At 34.1% G+C, this 16956-nt stretch overlaps 1 protein-coding gene across 5 annotated transcripts; it reads left to right on the top strand.

Annotated features, from left to right (window-relative positions):
* Positions 1–1975: 1975 nt before the first annotated feature.
* LOC120082858 (crooked neck protein, putative / cell cycle protein) lies at positions 1976–9505 on the top strand. 5 transcript variants are annotated; one of them, XR_016531302.1, is made up of 13 exons: positions 1987–2350; positions 2429–2476; positions 2572–2629; positions 2726–2773; positions 3776–5018; positions 5114–5179; positions 5579–5723; positions 5820–6038; positions 6843–7062; positions 7161–7356; positions 7699–7942; positions 8225–8396; positions 9101–9505. XR_016531302.1 is itself a non-coding variant. In XM_039038202.2 (11 exons), exons 5-11 carry the CDS (start codon positions 3862–3864, stop codon positions 7805–7807), a joined length of 2112 nt encoding a protein of 703 aa, XP_038894130.2. In that variant the 5' UTR covers positions 1987–2350; positions 2429–2476; positions 2572–2629; positions 2726–2773; positions 3776–3861; the 3' UTR covers positions 7808–8158. The 5 variants fall into 5 exon arrangements, 2 of the variants coding, with proteins under 2 accessions (XP_038894131.2, XP_038894130.2); XR_016531303.1 differs by having other exon boundaries at positions 1976–2476; positions 7699–7915; XR_005483307.2 differs by having other exon boundaries at positions 1976–2476.
* The last annotated feature ends 7451 nt before the right edge of the window (positions 9506–16956 follow it).

The raw sequence follows: 16956 nt of genomic DNA, 5'->3' as shown, positions 1-16956 counted from the left end.
CGAAATTTATCTTCAACTTCAATTTGGGACAAATGTCAACTCCTAATTCGTCTCAAATTTGATGATTTGAAATTTCATCATGAATGACGTGGAAATTTGTGATTGGTCCAAAATTTCTCATTCGCCATCCCAACCTTCTACCCTTAGTTAATTTTTTCCTATGTTACCACATGTCCTCTCTAAGGTAATTCTTCACCTCCGACCACACGTTGGTTTCTTCCTCTTCCCCTCTCACCATGTGTTTGACACTCTCTTAAATGCATATCCTCCTTCTTGTCTTCTCTTCATGAATGATGCGTTGTTTTCTCTCTTAAATGCATAACCCCAACCTTTAAACCAACATACCTTACAAATAAAGAAAGATAATGGTGTAATGCATAGTCACTCCTAGACCTAAAAAAATAAGAGTGAGTAAAAAAGAAAACAAAACAAAACGTTGAAAAATAAGAAATACATGAAATTAAAAAAAAAATGTAAACGATGTCTACCCTGAGAAAGGTTAAAAGAATAAGAAAAAACACAAAATGTTGGAATAATAATTTTAAAAAAAATTACTTGAATGCAAAAAAGAAAAAAAAGTTCTATGAAAATGAAAGCAAATAATAAATAGGGAGAACAAGTTAACAAAATTAAAATCAAAATAAAAAAAGAGAGAGGAGGAATTAGAAGGTTTTCTCCTAGCCACTTCTTAGACAACATGATATATATCTTAATTTGATTTTACAAAATTAATTAATATTTGTGATTTTGTTTAAATTTTAGAAAATCTAGATTTTTTTCTTTTTCATTTTTATCTAAAATAAGACCCTGAGATTTTCTTAAATCTGAACCGTAGATCAAATGGGATTTTTTTTTTCTTTTCAAAAACTTCTTTTACTCAGATTTTAACGTGAGAGATCTATATTCATTTAAAGTGAAAAATTAAATTAAAAGTTTCTTCCCATAACCCCTTTATATAATATAGATTTTAATTTGAATAAAAATATTTATTTTTTTCTCATCAAGACCTTACAAACTTAAATCCCTTTTGGTTTTTATAGATCTCTTTTAACTTTATTTCAAAGTTCTACGAATATAAAAAGTACAAAAGTATATAAAAAATAGTAAAAATTATTATAACTCCTAAACTAATTTGTGTGCATATACAAAAATTACAAACTAAAAAAAACTACAAAGCATAAAAAAATCAATTAAGTTTTTCTATTGTCAACAAGGTTTTTCTCTCTACTTTCTTCGGTATTATTGAAGAAAGTAGATGAATTTACGTATATATAAAAAAAAACTATAAAAATATATATAAAAAAATTCATTAATTCACTTTATGTGATTTTCCTAGCCAAGATCTATCGAATCTCATCGTCGCCACTCATTTTTTTAGATCCCCAAGTTCTATTTTTTATTTTTGTTTCATTGAGTTGTGTTGGTCTATTCTCTTCATACCGAGAGTAGAAAATCACGAATAATTTGGAAGCCTCTTGTAACGACCCACATGAGAAAATTAAGCTAGTTTTGGAACAAATTATGCTATTTCGCCTATTATTTCTAAATTAACTGGACTTCTAAATTTTTAATTCTAATTTAGAAAATTAGAGTTTTAGTTAATTTCTAAGTTATTAAAATTAATTTTTATTAAATGGTTGGAAAAAATGAGTTTGTAATTAAACTATTTAGTTAAAAGATTTTGGAATTTATACTCGAATTTTATTTTATTTTTAATTATGTTCTAGAGAATATCAAAATTTATGAGAAAATTTTTAAGAGATTTTTAAAAATAAAAAAATAAGAGAAACTATTTATATAAAATAATAAAATTTAATCTTTTTTTATCTATTAATAGAGGGTGATAGAAATATGAAAATTGATATAAGTCTAATAGATCCGGATAAAAATCTATTAATATTATTTTTGTTATTTCTGCCAAATAAATTTCGAAAATTTTACTGAGAATTTAAATGGAGGTATTAGATTTTGTTAATTTCTTTTTTTAAATTGGGATTTTTTTTTCTTAAAGAAAAGAGAAAAAAGAGTAGAAGCCCTAGCCTAGCCTCCACCTTTTCTTCTCTCCTTCTCCCTCTCTCCTTCTCCCTCTCTTCACGATAATATAGCTGCCACCCCCAGTCCGTGCGTTCTCTTCAGTCGCCGGTCCTTCTTCTTCAACTCCGGCATTCCTCTAGCAATAGACCCACGCTACCCTCCGGTGCCAGCGGTCAACAGCACGGGCAGACGACAGCGCAACACCCAACAACAACCCAGGCGACCTCCTCTGCGCGCGAATCGGTGTCTGTCCGCGAGCTCCGGCCAACGCACGCGACTGGAGCATCCTGGCAGCGGCGTTTTTTTTACCCTTTCCGTGAGTTTCGACACTTACCCACTGAATTTTTGGCATCGAAATAGAAATACCCACTTCCTAACGGCTCCGAGTTTGTAGGATTAAGTCTATTCGGACCCCAATCAGCAAAGATTCGGATTCTTTTAGGTAAGTTGCAGCTGGTTTAGTGCTCTAAATTCCTTTTCAAACTAGATTAACATTCTTTATATTAGTCTCTAACGCTTGGAAGCTCTCAATTGTAGATCCAGAATAGTTTCAGGGTTATTCGAACTCATTTCAACAAGAACCCAAGTCTTTTTGGTGAGTTTTAGGCTCTAGAACTTCATTTAAAGCCTTTCAAATTAAATTTAGATGCTGTAAACTAGTCAATAATTCTTGGGTATTCTTCGTTTGTAGTTTGGGCTTGATTTGAAGTGTTTGGATTGAGGTTTAAGGTCGCTTTGGGTAAGTTCTCTCATTTGCTATTTAAGTTTTCAACGAAGGATTCGAACCAAGCTGTAACCTTGGAGCTTTGTTTTTATTATTTCAGAACTTTTCGATTAGTTAGAAGTGTTTTAGAATGCTTAGGTAAGTAGAATTCTACCTGTTGGGCTTGTTTGTTTGTGTGCTAGCTTGATGTGTGATACATTTCTATTTCAAATATTCGTGACCTATGTTATCTTGCTATTTTGATAGGATTAAGCATGCCTAGATGCTCTTTATATGGAATTGTATAATGTATAATATGTTGTGGTGTTATTATGTGCTTTCGTAAACATACTATAGATTTTGAAATGTTGAAGAAGTATCTGCATAGTGCTGAAAGTATAAAATTGTTTTAAGTAATTTTATCATAAGGTATGATTTAGATGTATGTTATAGGATCCACGCATTTTGATGCAATCGTGTGATAAAGATGTTTGAGGACTGTGTTCATAAAGAAAGGTTGGGTGAGAAGTGACGTTACCTTGGATTTAGAAAAGCATCGGGACCTTGAGTACGGTTAAGGGTCGATGCATAGTTCAAGGCCTTAGGTACGACTAAGGGTCGGACACTGAGTGCTGTCGAGAATGTCGGGGCCTTAAGTACGGTTAAGGCTCGACAAGTGGTTCGAGCCTTAGGTATGGCTGAGGGTGAACGTTGGGTGCTATAAGGGACATCGTGGCCTTGAGTGCGGTTAAAAACCAATCTTTTCATATCCATATCTAAAATAAATCTATTGAAGGTTGAGCCAGTAAAATGAAGGAATCATGAAAGTCGGGAATTTAGTCTTTTAGGTCAATGCAGTGGTTACAGTTTCGTGTTTCGTTGAATAACCAAGCCACGAGTTTTAACGTACCTTTGGATCTATTTATTTAATTTTCACTTTTTATATGAAATTTATATTATCCACTATCCTGTTTGCTGTTGCTATAACATCTCTCTCTTTGTTTTTTTATTATTTTATTTTATTTTATTTCTTAATAGAGAACAATTGCTGTGGGAAGTAGGCACCTACTCTGAAGGATAAAGTACCTTTACTGAAGTAAAAAAACCTCAACTACACTGAAATAATGTCTTCATCCAAAGATGCGGATCCAACCCTAGGCTACCTCACTCGAAAGGATGCAGAGGTGAAGTTACCGCGACCCACTAGGGTGAAGAACAAGACTCCGGCTCCAATTCAAATAACTGCAGAGCAGATCCTTCGTGAGGCTCGAGAACGACAGGAGGCGGAAATTAGACCACCCAAACAAAAAATTACTGATCCGACTGAACTTGCTGATTATCGCCTACGCAAGCGGAAGGAGTTTGAAGACCTTATACGTCGTGTCAGGTGGAATGTTAGTGTCTGGGTCAAGTATGCTCAATGGGAAGAGTCTCAAAAGGACTTCAATCGGGCTCGTTCTGTTTGGGAGCGTGCCCTTGAGGTCGATTACCGAAACCATACCCTTTGGCTCAAGTATGCAGAGGTTGAGATGAAAAATAAGTTTATCAACCATGCGAGGAATGTTTGGGATAGGGCAGTTACCCTCTTGCCAAGAGTGGACCAACTATGGTACAAGTATCTCCATATGGAGGAAATGTTGGGGAACATTGCTGGTGCAAGGCAGATTTTTGAGAGATGGATGAGCTGGATGCCGGACCAGCAAGGTTGGCTCTCTTACATCAAGTTTGAGTTGAGATACAATGAGGTTGAACGTGCACGAGGCATATTTGAGCGCTTCGTTCAATGCCACCCCAAAGTTGGGGCATGGATACGTTTTGCCAAATTTGAGATGAAAAATGGGGAAATTGCTAGAGCAAGAAATTTATATGAGAGAGCCGTTGAGAAGTTAGCTGATGATGAAGAGGCAGAACAACTGTTTGTTGCTTTTGCTGAATTTGAGGAGAGGTGTAAGGAAACAGAACGGGCACGGTGTATATATAAGTTTGCCTTAGATCATATCCCCAAAGGTAGAGCTGAGGATATCTACAGGAAGTTTGTGGCATTTGAGAAGCAGTATGGGGATAAGGAAGGAATAGAAGATGCTATAGTGGGGAAGAGGAGGTTTCAGTATGAAGAGGAAGTGAGGAAGAATCCCCTAAATTATGATTCTTGGTTTGATTATATACGGTTGGAGGAGAGTGCAGGGAACAAGGAGAGAATCAGGGAAGTTTATGAGAGGGCAATAGCCAATGTTCCTCCAGCTGAAGAGAAACGGTACTGGCAGCGTTATATTTATCTATGGTAAGTACATCAAGGAAGGCATCCTATGTTTATCTTCTCTAATTTGGTTTCAAGCATACAGATTTTTGCTCATTGTTTGTTTCTATCCAATTTAGGATCAATTATGCACTATATGAAGAGTTGGATGCTGCAGATGCTGAGCGTACCCGTGATATCTATAGGTATGCTGATTTTTTTTTTTCTTTGGCATCAGTTTGTGCAATTTTTAAGGAGATGCTTTTTTTCAACACTCATTGAGAGTGAAGGAAAGAAAAGCTGTAGTTCATTCTGTGCTGTTCGGTTAATGTCTGGGGAAGGTCAAGTTATGTTTTCCTATTGTATTATGTCTCTCTCTCCAGGAGCCTGTTTCTTTGCTCTTGCTTAATTTTATGCTGCATGCCCGGCAATATCTAACTTGCGTGATGTTTCAAGCATTTGAACGTACATCGTGTTACTCTACAGAAAGTTCAACATGCAATATAATCATTTAGCAAAGCATTAGATAGCTGGCTTGATAATCATTAATACATGTTATAAATATACATGAAAGCCTTTTCCATTTAATATGAATTTTGTGGCAGGGAGTGCCTAAATTTGATTCCTCATGCGAAGTTTTCATTTGCAAAGATATGGCTATTAGCTGCACAATTTGAAATACGACAATTGAACCTTAAAGGTGCCCGACAAATTCTAGGCAATGCCATTGGGAGGGCTCCTAAAGATAAGGTAATGTGTATATTTTTCTATATATATATAGTTTGTTTTCCTGAACTTTCATCTCATTTGTTGGAGAGTTCATTTTGTTACTTTATTTAATAACAGATATTCAAGAAGTATATAGAGATAGAGCTGCAGCTGGGAAACATAGATCGATGCCGTAAACTTTATGAGAAGTATTTGGTGTGGTCACCTGAAAATTGTTATGCATGGAGTAAATATGCAGAGTTGGAGAGATCTCTATGTGAAACTGATCGAGCGAGGTCTATATTTGAGCTTGCAATTGCACAGCCTGCACTGGATATGCCAGAGTTATTGTGGAAGGTACTTCACTAATTATACCTTTAGTTGAATGTTCCACTTAGTGTGTGTATTCGTCATTTATCCTGAAATGTCAACTTTTATAGCTTTTTTGACCAGTCATTTAATTATGTTTGTCAAATTCTTTCACTCGTCTAAATTATCAGACTTCTTGGATCTATTTTCCCCTTCATTCAGCAGTTTTGACTCCATTTCATCTTTGCATTGTTCATTTAGCTCAATTTTGTTGAAGCTATTAATATTTCTCTCTTCACATAGGTTCTGTGAAAGTAGAATCAATTTGTCATATTCGTCATGTGATAATTTGGGGCAATGGAAACTTTGCAATTCTCTTCTGTTTGCGTCATGATTTGGGGACCCTACTTTACATGCTACTGCCAACTAGACTTAAAAGGATTCTAACCAATTCAACTTTCAGGATGAGTGCACGAATTATCTTATGGTATATGGACTTGAAGATATTAACATTATAATCATAAAAAACGTATGAGCATATGCCTGTGAAACAGTGTCATGATGTGTGAAGAGGGATTAAGTTAGATTCAAAATGATACAATAATATGATAAAAACTTATTTCTTACCCTAGAGGCTTTGTCACAATGAACTTTGGGAGTCTGGTGTATGTACTTTTGGGTTTGAAATTTTGAGTTTACCTGAAAAGATGTAGTAAGGTGATGCCCTAGACTTCTATGCTTGTGGATGTCAAATTGATCTTATCTGCATGTTTTCCAACAAATTATTTGTTTGATGACACGATTGTTAGAGGTTGAAATGAGTATCTTTCATATTTTTATTGTTTGATGTAGGCCTACATTGATTTTGAGATATCAGAACATGAATTTCAAAGAACTAGAGAGCTATACGAGAGACTTCTAGACAGAACAAAACACTTGAAAGTGTGGATCAGTTATGCCAAATTTGAGGCATCGGCAATGGAGGATGACAGCCAGCTTTTGGAATTACCAGAAGACAACATGCAGGAATATCTTCATGCACGGAAGCAACAATGTATTCAACAGGCTAGAAGTAAGGGAGCCCTACATTATCGTATTTTTTCAAGATCATTAGTATTGGTATGTCATCCCTCAAGTAGAATAGAAGTCTGACATAGTTTCATGCTTCAGGGGTCTTCGAAAAAGCTATTACTTACTACAGAAATTCAGCACCAGAGTTGAAAGAGGAGAGAGCTATGCTCCTTGAGGAATGGTTGAATATGGAGACAAGTTTTGGTGAGCTTGGTGATGTCAGCTTAGTGCAGTCTAAGCTTCCAAAGAAGCTGAAGAAGAGGCGTCAAATTGTTAGTGAGGATGGTCCGGCTGGGTATGTGACTCACTTAATGTTTATGCCATGGGTCAATTGTTATCTGGTTGACGAGTTGTCAAATTAGATTCTTTATACTGTTTAAATTTGGGGGTAAAATGTTGCAGTCTAGAACTATTTTTCCATTTCTGTTATCTCCTCCTGCAACGCACTAAGCCATTGTAAAAAAGAAAAAGATTTCTCTATATCTCAATCCTTTTCCATTCGTTCTCCTAAAAGCAATTTGTTGCACATGCACTGAGGGAAGTATTTTGGTAGGGAATTTACTCTCCATTTGAGATGGCTTTTTGTTAATTCCTTTTGAGATATTTTGTTTGCTGATGTTGAAACTTTCTTTGGCAGGTTCGAGGAATACATAGATTACTTGTTCCCTGAAGAAACACAAACGACAAATCTCAAGATCCTTGAAGCTGCATACCGTTGGAAGAAGCAGAAAGTTGATGATAATTAAGTTGGCCTTTCTTTCACTCTCCGCTCCTCACAATGGATCTTGCTTGTGTACTTGGAAGGAAGGTTTGGGCTTTGCTACAGAAACTGGCAACGGCACCTGATACTCTTGGTAGGATGGAATTGCCCGATGTGACTGGTAATTTTAATTTGTATGCACTGGATTTGTAAAGGAAAAATGTTAGTCATTTGGTGTACATACAAATTGTTAGTTTTTTCTTATAGCAATTTGTTAAGAGTAGCTTTAGATTACTTGATATCACTGTAGGAGGCAGGGATGGAAGGGCCTGTATGTTATGTTCCTTAGTTTCATCTTTGTGTTTAAATATAATGGATATAATGGATTCATTGAGTATATTTTTGGTGGCTCATGTTTGAAAAGCAAATTCAGATGTTCTAACTCAAAAAAGCCCATTTTCAGAATGGACATGTCAGACTGTTTCAAAATTTTCGGATTTTAAATTTGAAAAGTGAAGAACACGGGATACTCACATCTATGAAGGAGGTTTGAGATTTCTTCCCTTTATCTTTTTCCGACTTGCATCTGAAATCACTAATAGTCTCCGCTAATCAACGTGGCAGACTAAATTAAGGTAATTTCACCGTCTGCTCTCTATTTGCAATTTATAATTATACCTTCATTTTTTTTACTTTTGATTTTTAGTCTCCTGCACTTTCGATGTAAAGTATCCAATCATGTTTATACCACTGTTTGTTCAGAAATTTGTGTTCGAGTATATGGTTCAATTTCTATACTTTCTAGAAAATAGGGTATTGAGGTTCAATGCGGAACCAAACTTGTCTGGAGAAATATTATCTTTTTGGACAGCTAGATTCCAAATTCACTAGTTCCTGTACTATAAATGTGTCTACCCTCACATTGAACCTAGTAGAATTGTATGAAGAATGAACAGCACATGTACTAAATATCTATTCTCTTTCTATAAAGACTGTGCCTGCCTCAATAAGACTCCGATTCATAATGATTTGTTTTTAGTTTTTAGTTTTTGAAAGTTATGCTTGTTTACTCACTATTTGGATGGTATGGTTTTCAGTTTTCTTGAAGAATGGTTTGAATTCTTAGGCAAATTTCAAAACAAAATAATCTTAAAAAATAGAATTTTTAAGTCTTTTTTTCTGTTTTTGAAATTAGGCTAAGAATTCAAATGTAATATATTAGTCATCATTAGAAAGAAAAGGGGAATAAGAACATTTTTCCAAATAGTAATGAAATGGGGCTTAAGAGTTCTTTCTTCATTAAGCTTACCCAAAGATTCACTAAGTATGTATTCTGCAGATGAAGCTCATGGATTATTAACTACTACGATCTGATGCTAAGGTTTCTTTTTGAGATGGGACTGAGGAATAAACTTTCTTAGTTGAATGGTTGAATCTCTGGAACCATGATCAATCACTTTGCTTATTCAATTCTCCAATGGTACAGATGTTAATACAAATTCCATAGCAGGGTTAATGTTGTACGACTGACCCCAGGCTAATTTGTAGTGCCTTTTCTTGATACTCTTGTTTTGTATGTGGTTTATTTGCTCGATTTCTGCTCTTCGTTTTGCTAACTAGATAATCTTTCCTGAATGTCTAGTATGCTCAGCCCATGTTTGAAAACCCTTGCACAGCATGTAATTGGACAGAGCTGTAGTTATATATGATTTTGTAATGTGTATGTGCTCTTCATTTGGCATAACTTTTCTGTTAAAAATGATGGAAAAGTAAAGGATCTAAACTCTTGAGGACTTGAGAAGCACTAGTTTTTGAAGAATGGTGATGCATGATTAAGATTGCAGGGTTACTAAAAGGTACTAATTTGAGTATAGTTTAATTGGTTAGAGCTTACGTCTTTGACCATTGACCAAGAGAGGTTGAGATGTTTCCACCTTCCTCTATTCTTCGAACTCTTGAAAAAAAATCAGTATTTTTTAGTAAGCTTGAAAATTCTGTCAAAAAATGGTGGAACCTACACATGGGGCTTCCTTATTTGCTCGAACTTCTAGCATTAAATATTCTTTAGTAGATGAGAATTCCTAACATAGGAGAGGTGAGGTTTGATTGCAGCTAGTTAGGGAGGTTAGAAAATCTTTCTTTTTCTTGAGTTATAGAAAGCTTAGTGAAGTCAACCTTTAGATTTAAAAAGCTAAATCCAATTGAACCAACCATTTTCATTTATTTTATGGGCGTCTAGAATATCAAATATTGGAAAGGAAAACAAATGTGAGTAATTTGAAAATTGGACAAACTATGTTTCCTATGTGAATCAAATTTGATTTGCAATGAGAGTATAATTGAACAATCTTAAAACCAAGGGATATATTCGAAACATTTTAAACATTATTTGGACGGTAGTAAAAATAATTTATATCATTAAACTAGAAATTGTATCAATTTAAACCCTAAACTAATAATTGTATCAATTTAAACCTTGAATTTTTATAATGCTTGGTCTTATCGTCCTCGTTGGTAGAGTGAAGTTTCTACAATCCCATCCTGGGCTTACTACCTTATAGTCTTTGGGTTATCTCTACCCTTTATTTGTAATCCTGAGTGAGCATCAAGATGGACATGAACTTCGGTAGTACGATTGACTTTTGTTTGAGCAACTATTGAACTCAATTGAGTTATTTGTTGGGGACCATCGAGATATGAGTGTAGTACATGCTGTTATGAGAGGAAATTCAAGGTCACCATTTGTTTGCATAGCGTTGACCCAAACTTGGGAGATAAGGATCTTTGAATAAGTCTCAAACAGTCTATCCTGTAAAGACATCTACTGTGCCCAACACTAGTTGCTGCATGAATAAAGGAAAATGGTTCCACACAGTGCAAGGCATCTCTTCCTGTGCTAAGGCATGTAATGCCAGTGAACTTGGCTAACACTCTTGTCGTACTCTCGACCGGCTCGAACCACTATGCTATCCATGTTCCTGCTCATTTGTATGCTCATCCTATTCATGCCATCAGAACCTATAATAAACCATCATTTCAAACAATCCTGTTACAGGGAATCTTTAGATATCAGTTTGAAGGGAACTGAAGGGAGCGTCAAACATCGAAAGCATACAAGAGCATCTGCCTTTTTTCAGGGGATCGGGAAGAGGAAATGAGATGTGTAGTCTGAGGTCAGTGGTAATATGTCACCTTGCTTTAATGAGAGTACTCTTTCCATTAAGAGCTTCACCCAGCTGAGCTAGGCTACTACCCTAATGAAACTAATAAAGTATAAAGGTAAGAACTAGTAAGAAATCTACCTTCCCCGCAGGAGTGAAAAAAAAATCGACTGAATATAGGATCCCTCTTGTAATTCCATCCCTAGACAACCAATTACAATGGCCCTCCTTGGAAACCTATCAAGGACTCAATGTCCAAACATCACATGCCAGTGGATGTGGTCACCATCATAGGTACTCAAGATATTGTCTGGAGAGGTAGATAGATAGGACTACTAGTTGCTCGATCATGGCCCTGACTTTATTGCTACTCAATGTTCCTCTCCCTTGTAAAGAACTTTGGCACAAAGATACCTTCTTATTAGAGAAAAGAGCAACCTATCTTACTAATAAGAAAAAAGGGGCTGAGATAGGTGACAGGTAGCTTACTTCCAAGCCGGCTTGACCACGAGGAAGAAAGATCTTTGTCGGTGCTGACTTGGATCTTCCTGCTGTTATTGAAGGCGTCCATAATTCATAGATTTTCTGGCAAAGGGGAGTCGAGGTGGAATTATTTGGTGGGTGTGGTTCCTCGAGTGCCAGCTGCAGAGAGGAATGCCATCAACTAGGGCGCTATTGACCACTAACCACTTGTTCATCGGCTGCTCGGGCTCCACGTTTCAAGTTCGTTATCCTAACCATCTTCTCTAATCCACCGGGAGCCTGGCCCTCGTAAATTGACTTAGGTTACATGTGTGATTCTAACTGTATTGACCGCATCCTTTGGTATAATTGGTTATTGCTTACCTTGGGACCAATAGTGAGATTTGTAGAATTAATCATGCCTTTATGCATGCGCTCGGAAACATAGGCCGACTATTGAGCCCACTCTAACTCAGCAGCACCACCTAGGGTGTGAGCCACCCGAGAAGCAAGCTATTATAGTGAGTGGCTAGAGCTATAGGGAGCCGATGAGCCAAGCTGTAGATAAGATCAAAGAATGGGCAAGCCTCTCGGTGGAGCAAATGAGACGGTTAGGATAACGAACTTGAAATGCAGAGTCCGAGCAGTCGGTTAGCAAGTGGTTAGTGGCCAATAGCACCCTAGTTGATGGCATTCCTCTCCGCGGCTGGGAACTCCATACGGAGCAAGCAAGTCTTGGGGATGAGACGCCCGCGCAAGGACCTCAATTCTCAAATCAATGGCTCATTCATCATCATCAGAATAAGAAGACTAACTAGGCAAAACTAGTATCAGAATGGTTCTGAAGCTTGGGCTTACTATGAGTTAGTTAGAGGTAGCTTTCTAATATCTTGAGCCTTTTTTCCTTTCAACCAGCAAGAAGAAGGGCCAAACCCTATCTATCACCTCACCTCTTCCGAGGTCAAAGCAAAAGTACAATGGACCTCACAAAGATCGCTTCTCAAATATGTACTTCGCGCTTCACCGTTCTTGACCCGAGATTAGACAGTTAAAGAAATACTAACCCCATCTTTTTGCAACGGGCGGAATCGTTGTAGAGTTAGCACCAACCTTTTTTGGATTCCTCTTTACCTTTATGAATGAAGATCTCTGCTATAAACAAGCCGGTTAATCGAGTGCCTTTACTAGCTTTCTACTTGGACTGTATTCTTTTTCATACATCTCTTTCTAGTGGACAAGGTGTCAAAGCCTAGAAAAGAAAGGAATCAGTCTTAGCCTTAGCGGCGTCACTTCCAGATTAACTTCTTTTTAGGGTTAGGGAAAGAGCTTTTAAGTTAAACTTTTTTGCCAACGTTCTTAAAAGGAGAGAAGGGACTAGAGTGTACCAATCAACATAGAGATGCAACCCAAGACCAGACGTGGGTAGATGGACTAGGTCCTTACCAATAGAAATTGTATCAATTTAAACCAAAAACTGATAATTATATCATTTTAAACCCTAAACTTTCATAAGTGTATCAATTTAAACACTGAACTTTCATAAGAATATCAATTTAAACCCTAAACTTTCATAAGTGTAACCAAATAAAATACAATGGAGGGTTTAAATTGATACACTCATGAAACTTTAAGATTTAAATCGACACACTTATGAAGTTCAGGGTTTAAATTGATATAATTATTAGTTTGCGATTTAAACTAATACGGAAGTTTAGGGGTGTAAATTGATATTTGCCCTAAAAATAATTTGAAACATGGTAGAATTGCATCAATTTTTTGGGAGTACGATGTATATTAAAAATAAAAGTTCAAATAAAATTAAAGGAAAACTCAATGGCTTCTACATTTTTCAAGTTATCAATTTTTATTTGAATCGAACTTCACCATATACTTAGATACAATTGCTAACATATTAAAGCAAAACGACGTTGAGGATTTTTCTTTTTTTCGAAATTATGATACTGTAGTTTATGTTTTGATCAAACTTAGTTTTGTGTGAATTTTGATGAAGGCTTTTGAAGGTTTGCACATTGTTTTTCGTTACAATTTGTTGGTAAATTAAAAAAAAAAAAAAAAGGGTATGGGTAAAATTGTAACACTAAGACAAGTTACATGTTCAATTTTGATGAAATTAAAAGTACAAAGTGAAATAAAACTTGATAGGTTTTTGCTGACTCTTTTTTTTTTTCCCAAAAATTGAGGCTCTATTTGATAATTATTATTTTTTGTTCTTTTATTTTTGAAAATCGAGCGTGTAAATATCACTTTCACATTTTTTTTTCTTTTTAATGTTATGGAATCTATATTTTAAGGTTGTTTGTAAAATGTAACTCAAATTTTGAAAACAAATAAAAAGTGATCATGTTGGATAACAATTTTATTTTTGAAAATTAAGCTTATAAACTCTATTCTTCATTATAAATTTCTTTGTTTTGTAACTTTTTTTTTATGTTTTAAAAAATCAAATTAAGTTTAGAAAATTAAACATAGTAGTTTTTGTTTGACAAATTTGGCTAAGAATTCACTTATTATTGTAGAAAAGATGAGAAAATTATTACGAAAAAATTATGTGAAAACAAACACAATTGTCAAAAACCACATTGATGAATTGGAGCCTTAGTTTTTAATAAAATTTCGTCAAGAATTCAATTAGTTATATAAGAAAGATGAAAACTATAATTAAAAAAAAAAAGTGATAAAACAAGTGTAATTTTAAACAATAAAAAAAAAAAAATTAAATAGTTATTAAATGGGGTTTAAATAAGCCATTAGAAAATTTGGCTCAATAAAATAATTTGTTGTTATAGTGTTTAATTCAAAGTTATAAAAAGATAAACTGATAATCTATTGCATCAATTTTTACCTGACTTTTAATTTATAGAATTGATAATCATAGTTTTATCTTAGACTCAAGTCCAATATTTACTTTGAACTTGACAAGGTGACTTTGAATATTATAAATTTGCACGTCGTTAATAATTGTGGCAACTTTGCCTTGAAATTCAATAAGGATGGGAATTTTTACCCTTATAAACTTTCATTTGAAAGTCATTAATAAATAATATATTCTCATATGTATTTAATGATAAAACACATAGGTCAAATACGAAATTAATGACGTTAGAAAACAAGAACATTAGAGATTTTTATTAAATAAAGAACAATCAAACATCATATAATTAGGAACCGCATGTTTTTGCATTAGATTTTTAACAATAGGTGCAAAATGGTAAAATGTTTCGAGCAAACTAATGATCAACCTAGTGTGAAGTGTGTTTAACAAAACATACTTAGATAGTGCATCTGCTACCACATTTTCATTACCTTGTATCTTATCATGTAAGAAAATGTTCAATTAAACTTGAACCATTAAACATGCTTCTATTTAACTTGTTTTGGCCTTCCAAATCCTAAAAGGGTGTTTGGCGCACAAGTTTGAAATGCTAAATCTGAGAATGTTAAGCATGTGGATTATGCTGGGAGGTTTAAATAGTCTGGATCTAAGAAAACTATATTTGGAGTTCATACTTTGGAAGTTTAGGTTTAATAAGTCTGTGTTTGAAGTGTAGAAAGCCTACGAAGGTAGATCTTGAGGTTGTGAAATATTTTCTTATATTTAATTAATGGTTGGATTTTATATTAGTTTAAACTTGTCATCTTAATTATTTTAATATAGTTAAGTTTAAAATAATCTAAAAAAATTTAGAATTTGAATTTTGAAATAGAGACTTGCAAATTATAATTTTATTTAATTTATTATTTTAATAATTTGATATTTTGATTTTACTAGGTTTTGAAATAAAATGTTATATAGACTTTTGTCACTTTAACTAATTTAAATTATGGTTTTCTACACTAATAGCTTAAATAAATATACTTAATTACACAATTGCAATCTAATGAACTATTATTTTACACAAAAATTTAGTCCAATTTACTTTTTAGTCTTTCGTACTATTCATTTTTTATTAAAAATGTCTATATAATAATAATAATAATAATAATAATAATAATAATAATAATTATAATTATAATATGAAAAGAAGCATATAAGGAATGTTTCTTGAAGTGAACGATTTCCAGTAGGAGAAATAGAAGAAAATAAATGAAATCTCCTAAGAAAGCATATAAACAAATAAGGGAAGAGAGAGAATTTAAAAAGATAATCTAATAAATAATAATAATAATTAAAAAGAAAAAACTCCAAATGAAAAAAGAATTAGAAGAAATAGTTTTTCAAAAATTCATTTTTATTTAAACACTTTTGATTAAAGAAAAACTCCTTAAAATAAAAACACACAAGTGTTTGGCAACTCCTTCTTAAAAATATTTTTATATACAGGTTTTTTTAGTTTGTCAAGTCCAACCTTTAAAACAAACATCCCCATAAACTTTAATGGTTATTGTGAATAACACGTTCCTTTGGCCACAAGTAGTATTGCCATTCATATAGCGTGCTTATCAAATTATAAAATGGGAGTCTTTCATGATTCTATTTAATTAAAAATCATGATGTTATTAAAAATACCGCGGTGGGAGAGAAGTTGCGCAAAATTGACAAACCAGCGAAAAAAATGAAAATCATGTAGACATTGACATCAAATTAGGGCTACAATCATTTCGCGATGGGTGAAATGTCCCTAACGTGATACCAAATCCTAGGTGGTTAATTGCTCTATGACGTAAGCAAAATATTAGTTTTTATTAGTTTCTTAGAAGTAGGTCATCTATACAAAAATCAAAAAGAGGTAAAAGTTGTAACACTTACCGGTGTCATCTTTCTCACTCTCTACTATTTAGTTTCTGAAATTTTGTTATTTTGTGTTGCTAATTATTTTCATTGGTTTCAATTGTGTTATTTGGTGTCAAACTTCTAGAAATTTTTTTTTAATTTTATGAAGCAACCTTATTCACCACCTTCCGTGTTGCGATATGATCCTACTCGGATCCCTAAAAAAACTTTGACTAAAAAAGACATTTAAATTTAAAACTACTAAACTCGATAATTTGCATTAAAACATACAAATTATATTCAGAACATGATACTGATAAGCGGAAGTGATGACGCTAGTTCCATGACACTGTTAACAAATCTCCTCGTCAAGCTCCTGATACATCTTTGCCTTTACCTGAAAAAAATATTTAATGAAAGGACGAGTATTTAAAAATACCCAGTAAGTAATCTCATTACTAGGGTTAGATTATGCAATCACATGTAACTGAATGTATGTAACTAGTGACACCTAGTGATGTAAGAAGAATAGAGGTTAGTTGTGTAATTAGGTAATATTCTACATTAATTCCCTTTTTACCCCTACTTATAGTAAAACTCTATAAATAGGAACTTTCCCCTCTTGTATGAAACACATTATTATTCTAATAAAAGATTTACAATCTTCATTCTTGGAGAGAATTCTCCTTTTATGTTCTTTAGGCTATATCAATTTGATATCAGAGCATTCGTCTGGGCCAACGTTGACTATCGCAAGTGGAAGTCCGGATAACTCTTGGTGACGTCGATCACAAGAGGGAGCTTCATGAGTTGTGCTCGTTATTGAACAACCCACATCTA

The sequence above is a fragment of the Benincasa hispida genome, chromosome 8 (assembly GCF_027475165.1).
Source record: "Benincasa hispida cultivar pf3 chromosome 8, pf3_genome.v1.1, whole genome shotgun sequence".
NCBI classification, from domain to species: domain Eukaryota; kingdom Viridiplantae; phylum Streptophyta; class Magnoliopsida; order Cucurbitales; family Cucurbitaceae; genus Benincasa; species Benincasa hispida.
Note: the sequence above shows the minus strand (reverse complement) of the source record. Positions and strands in the feature narration are given on the sequence as shown.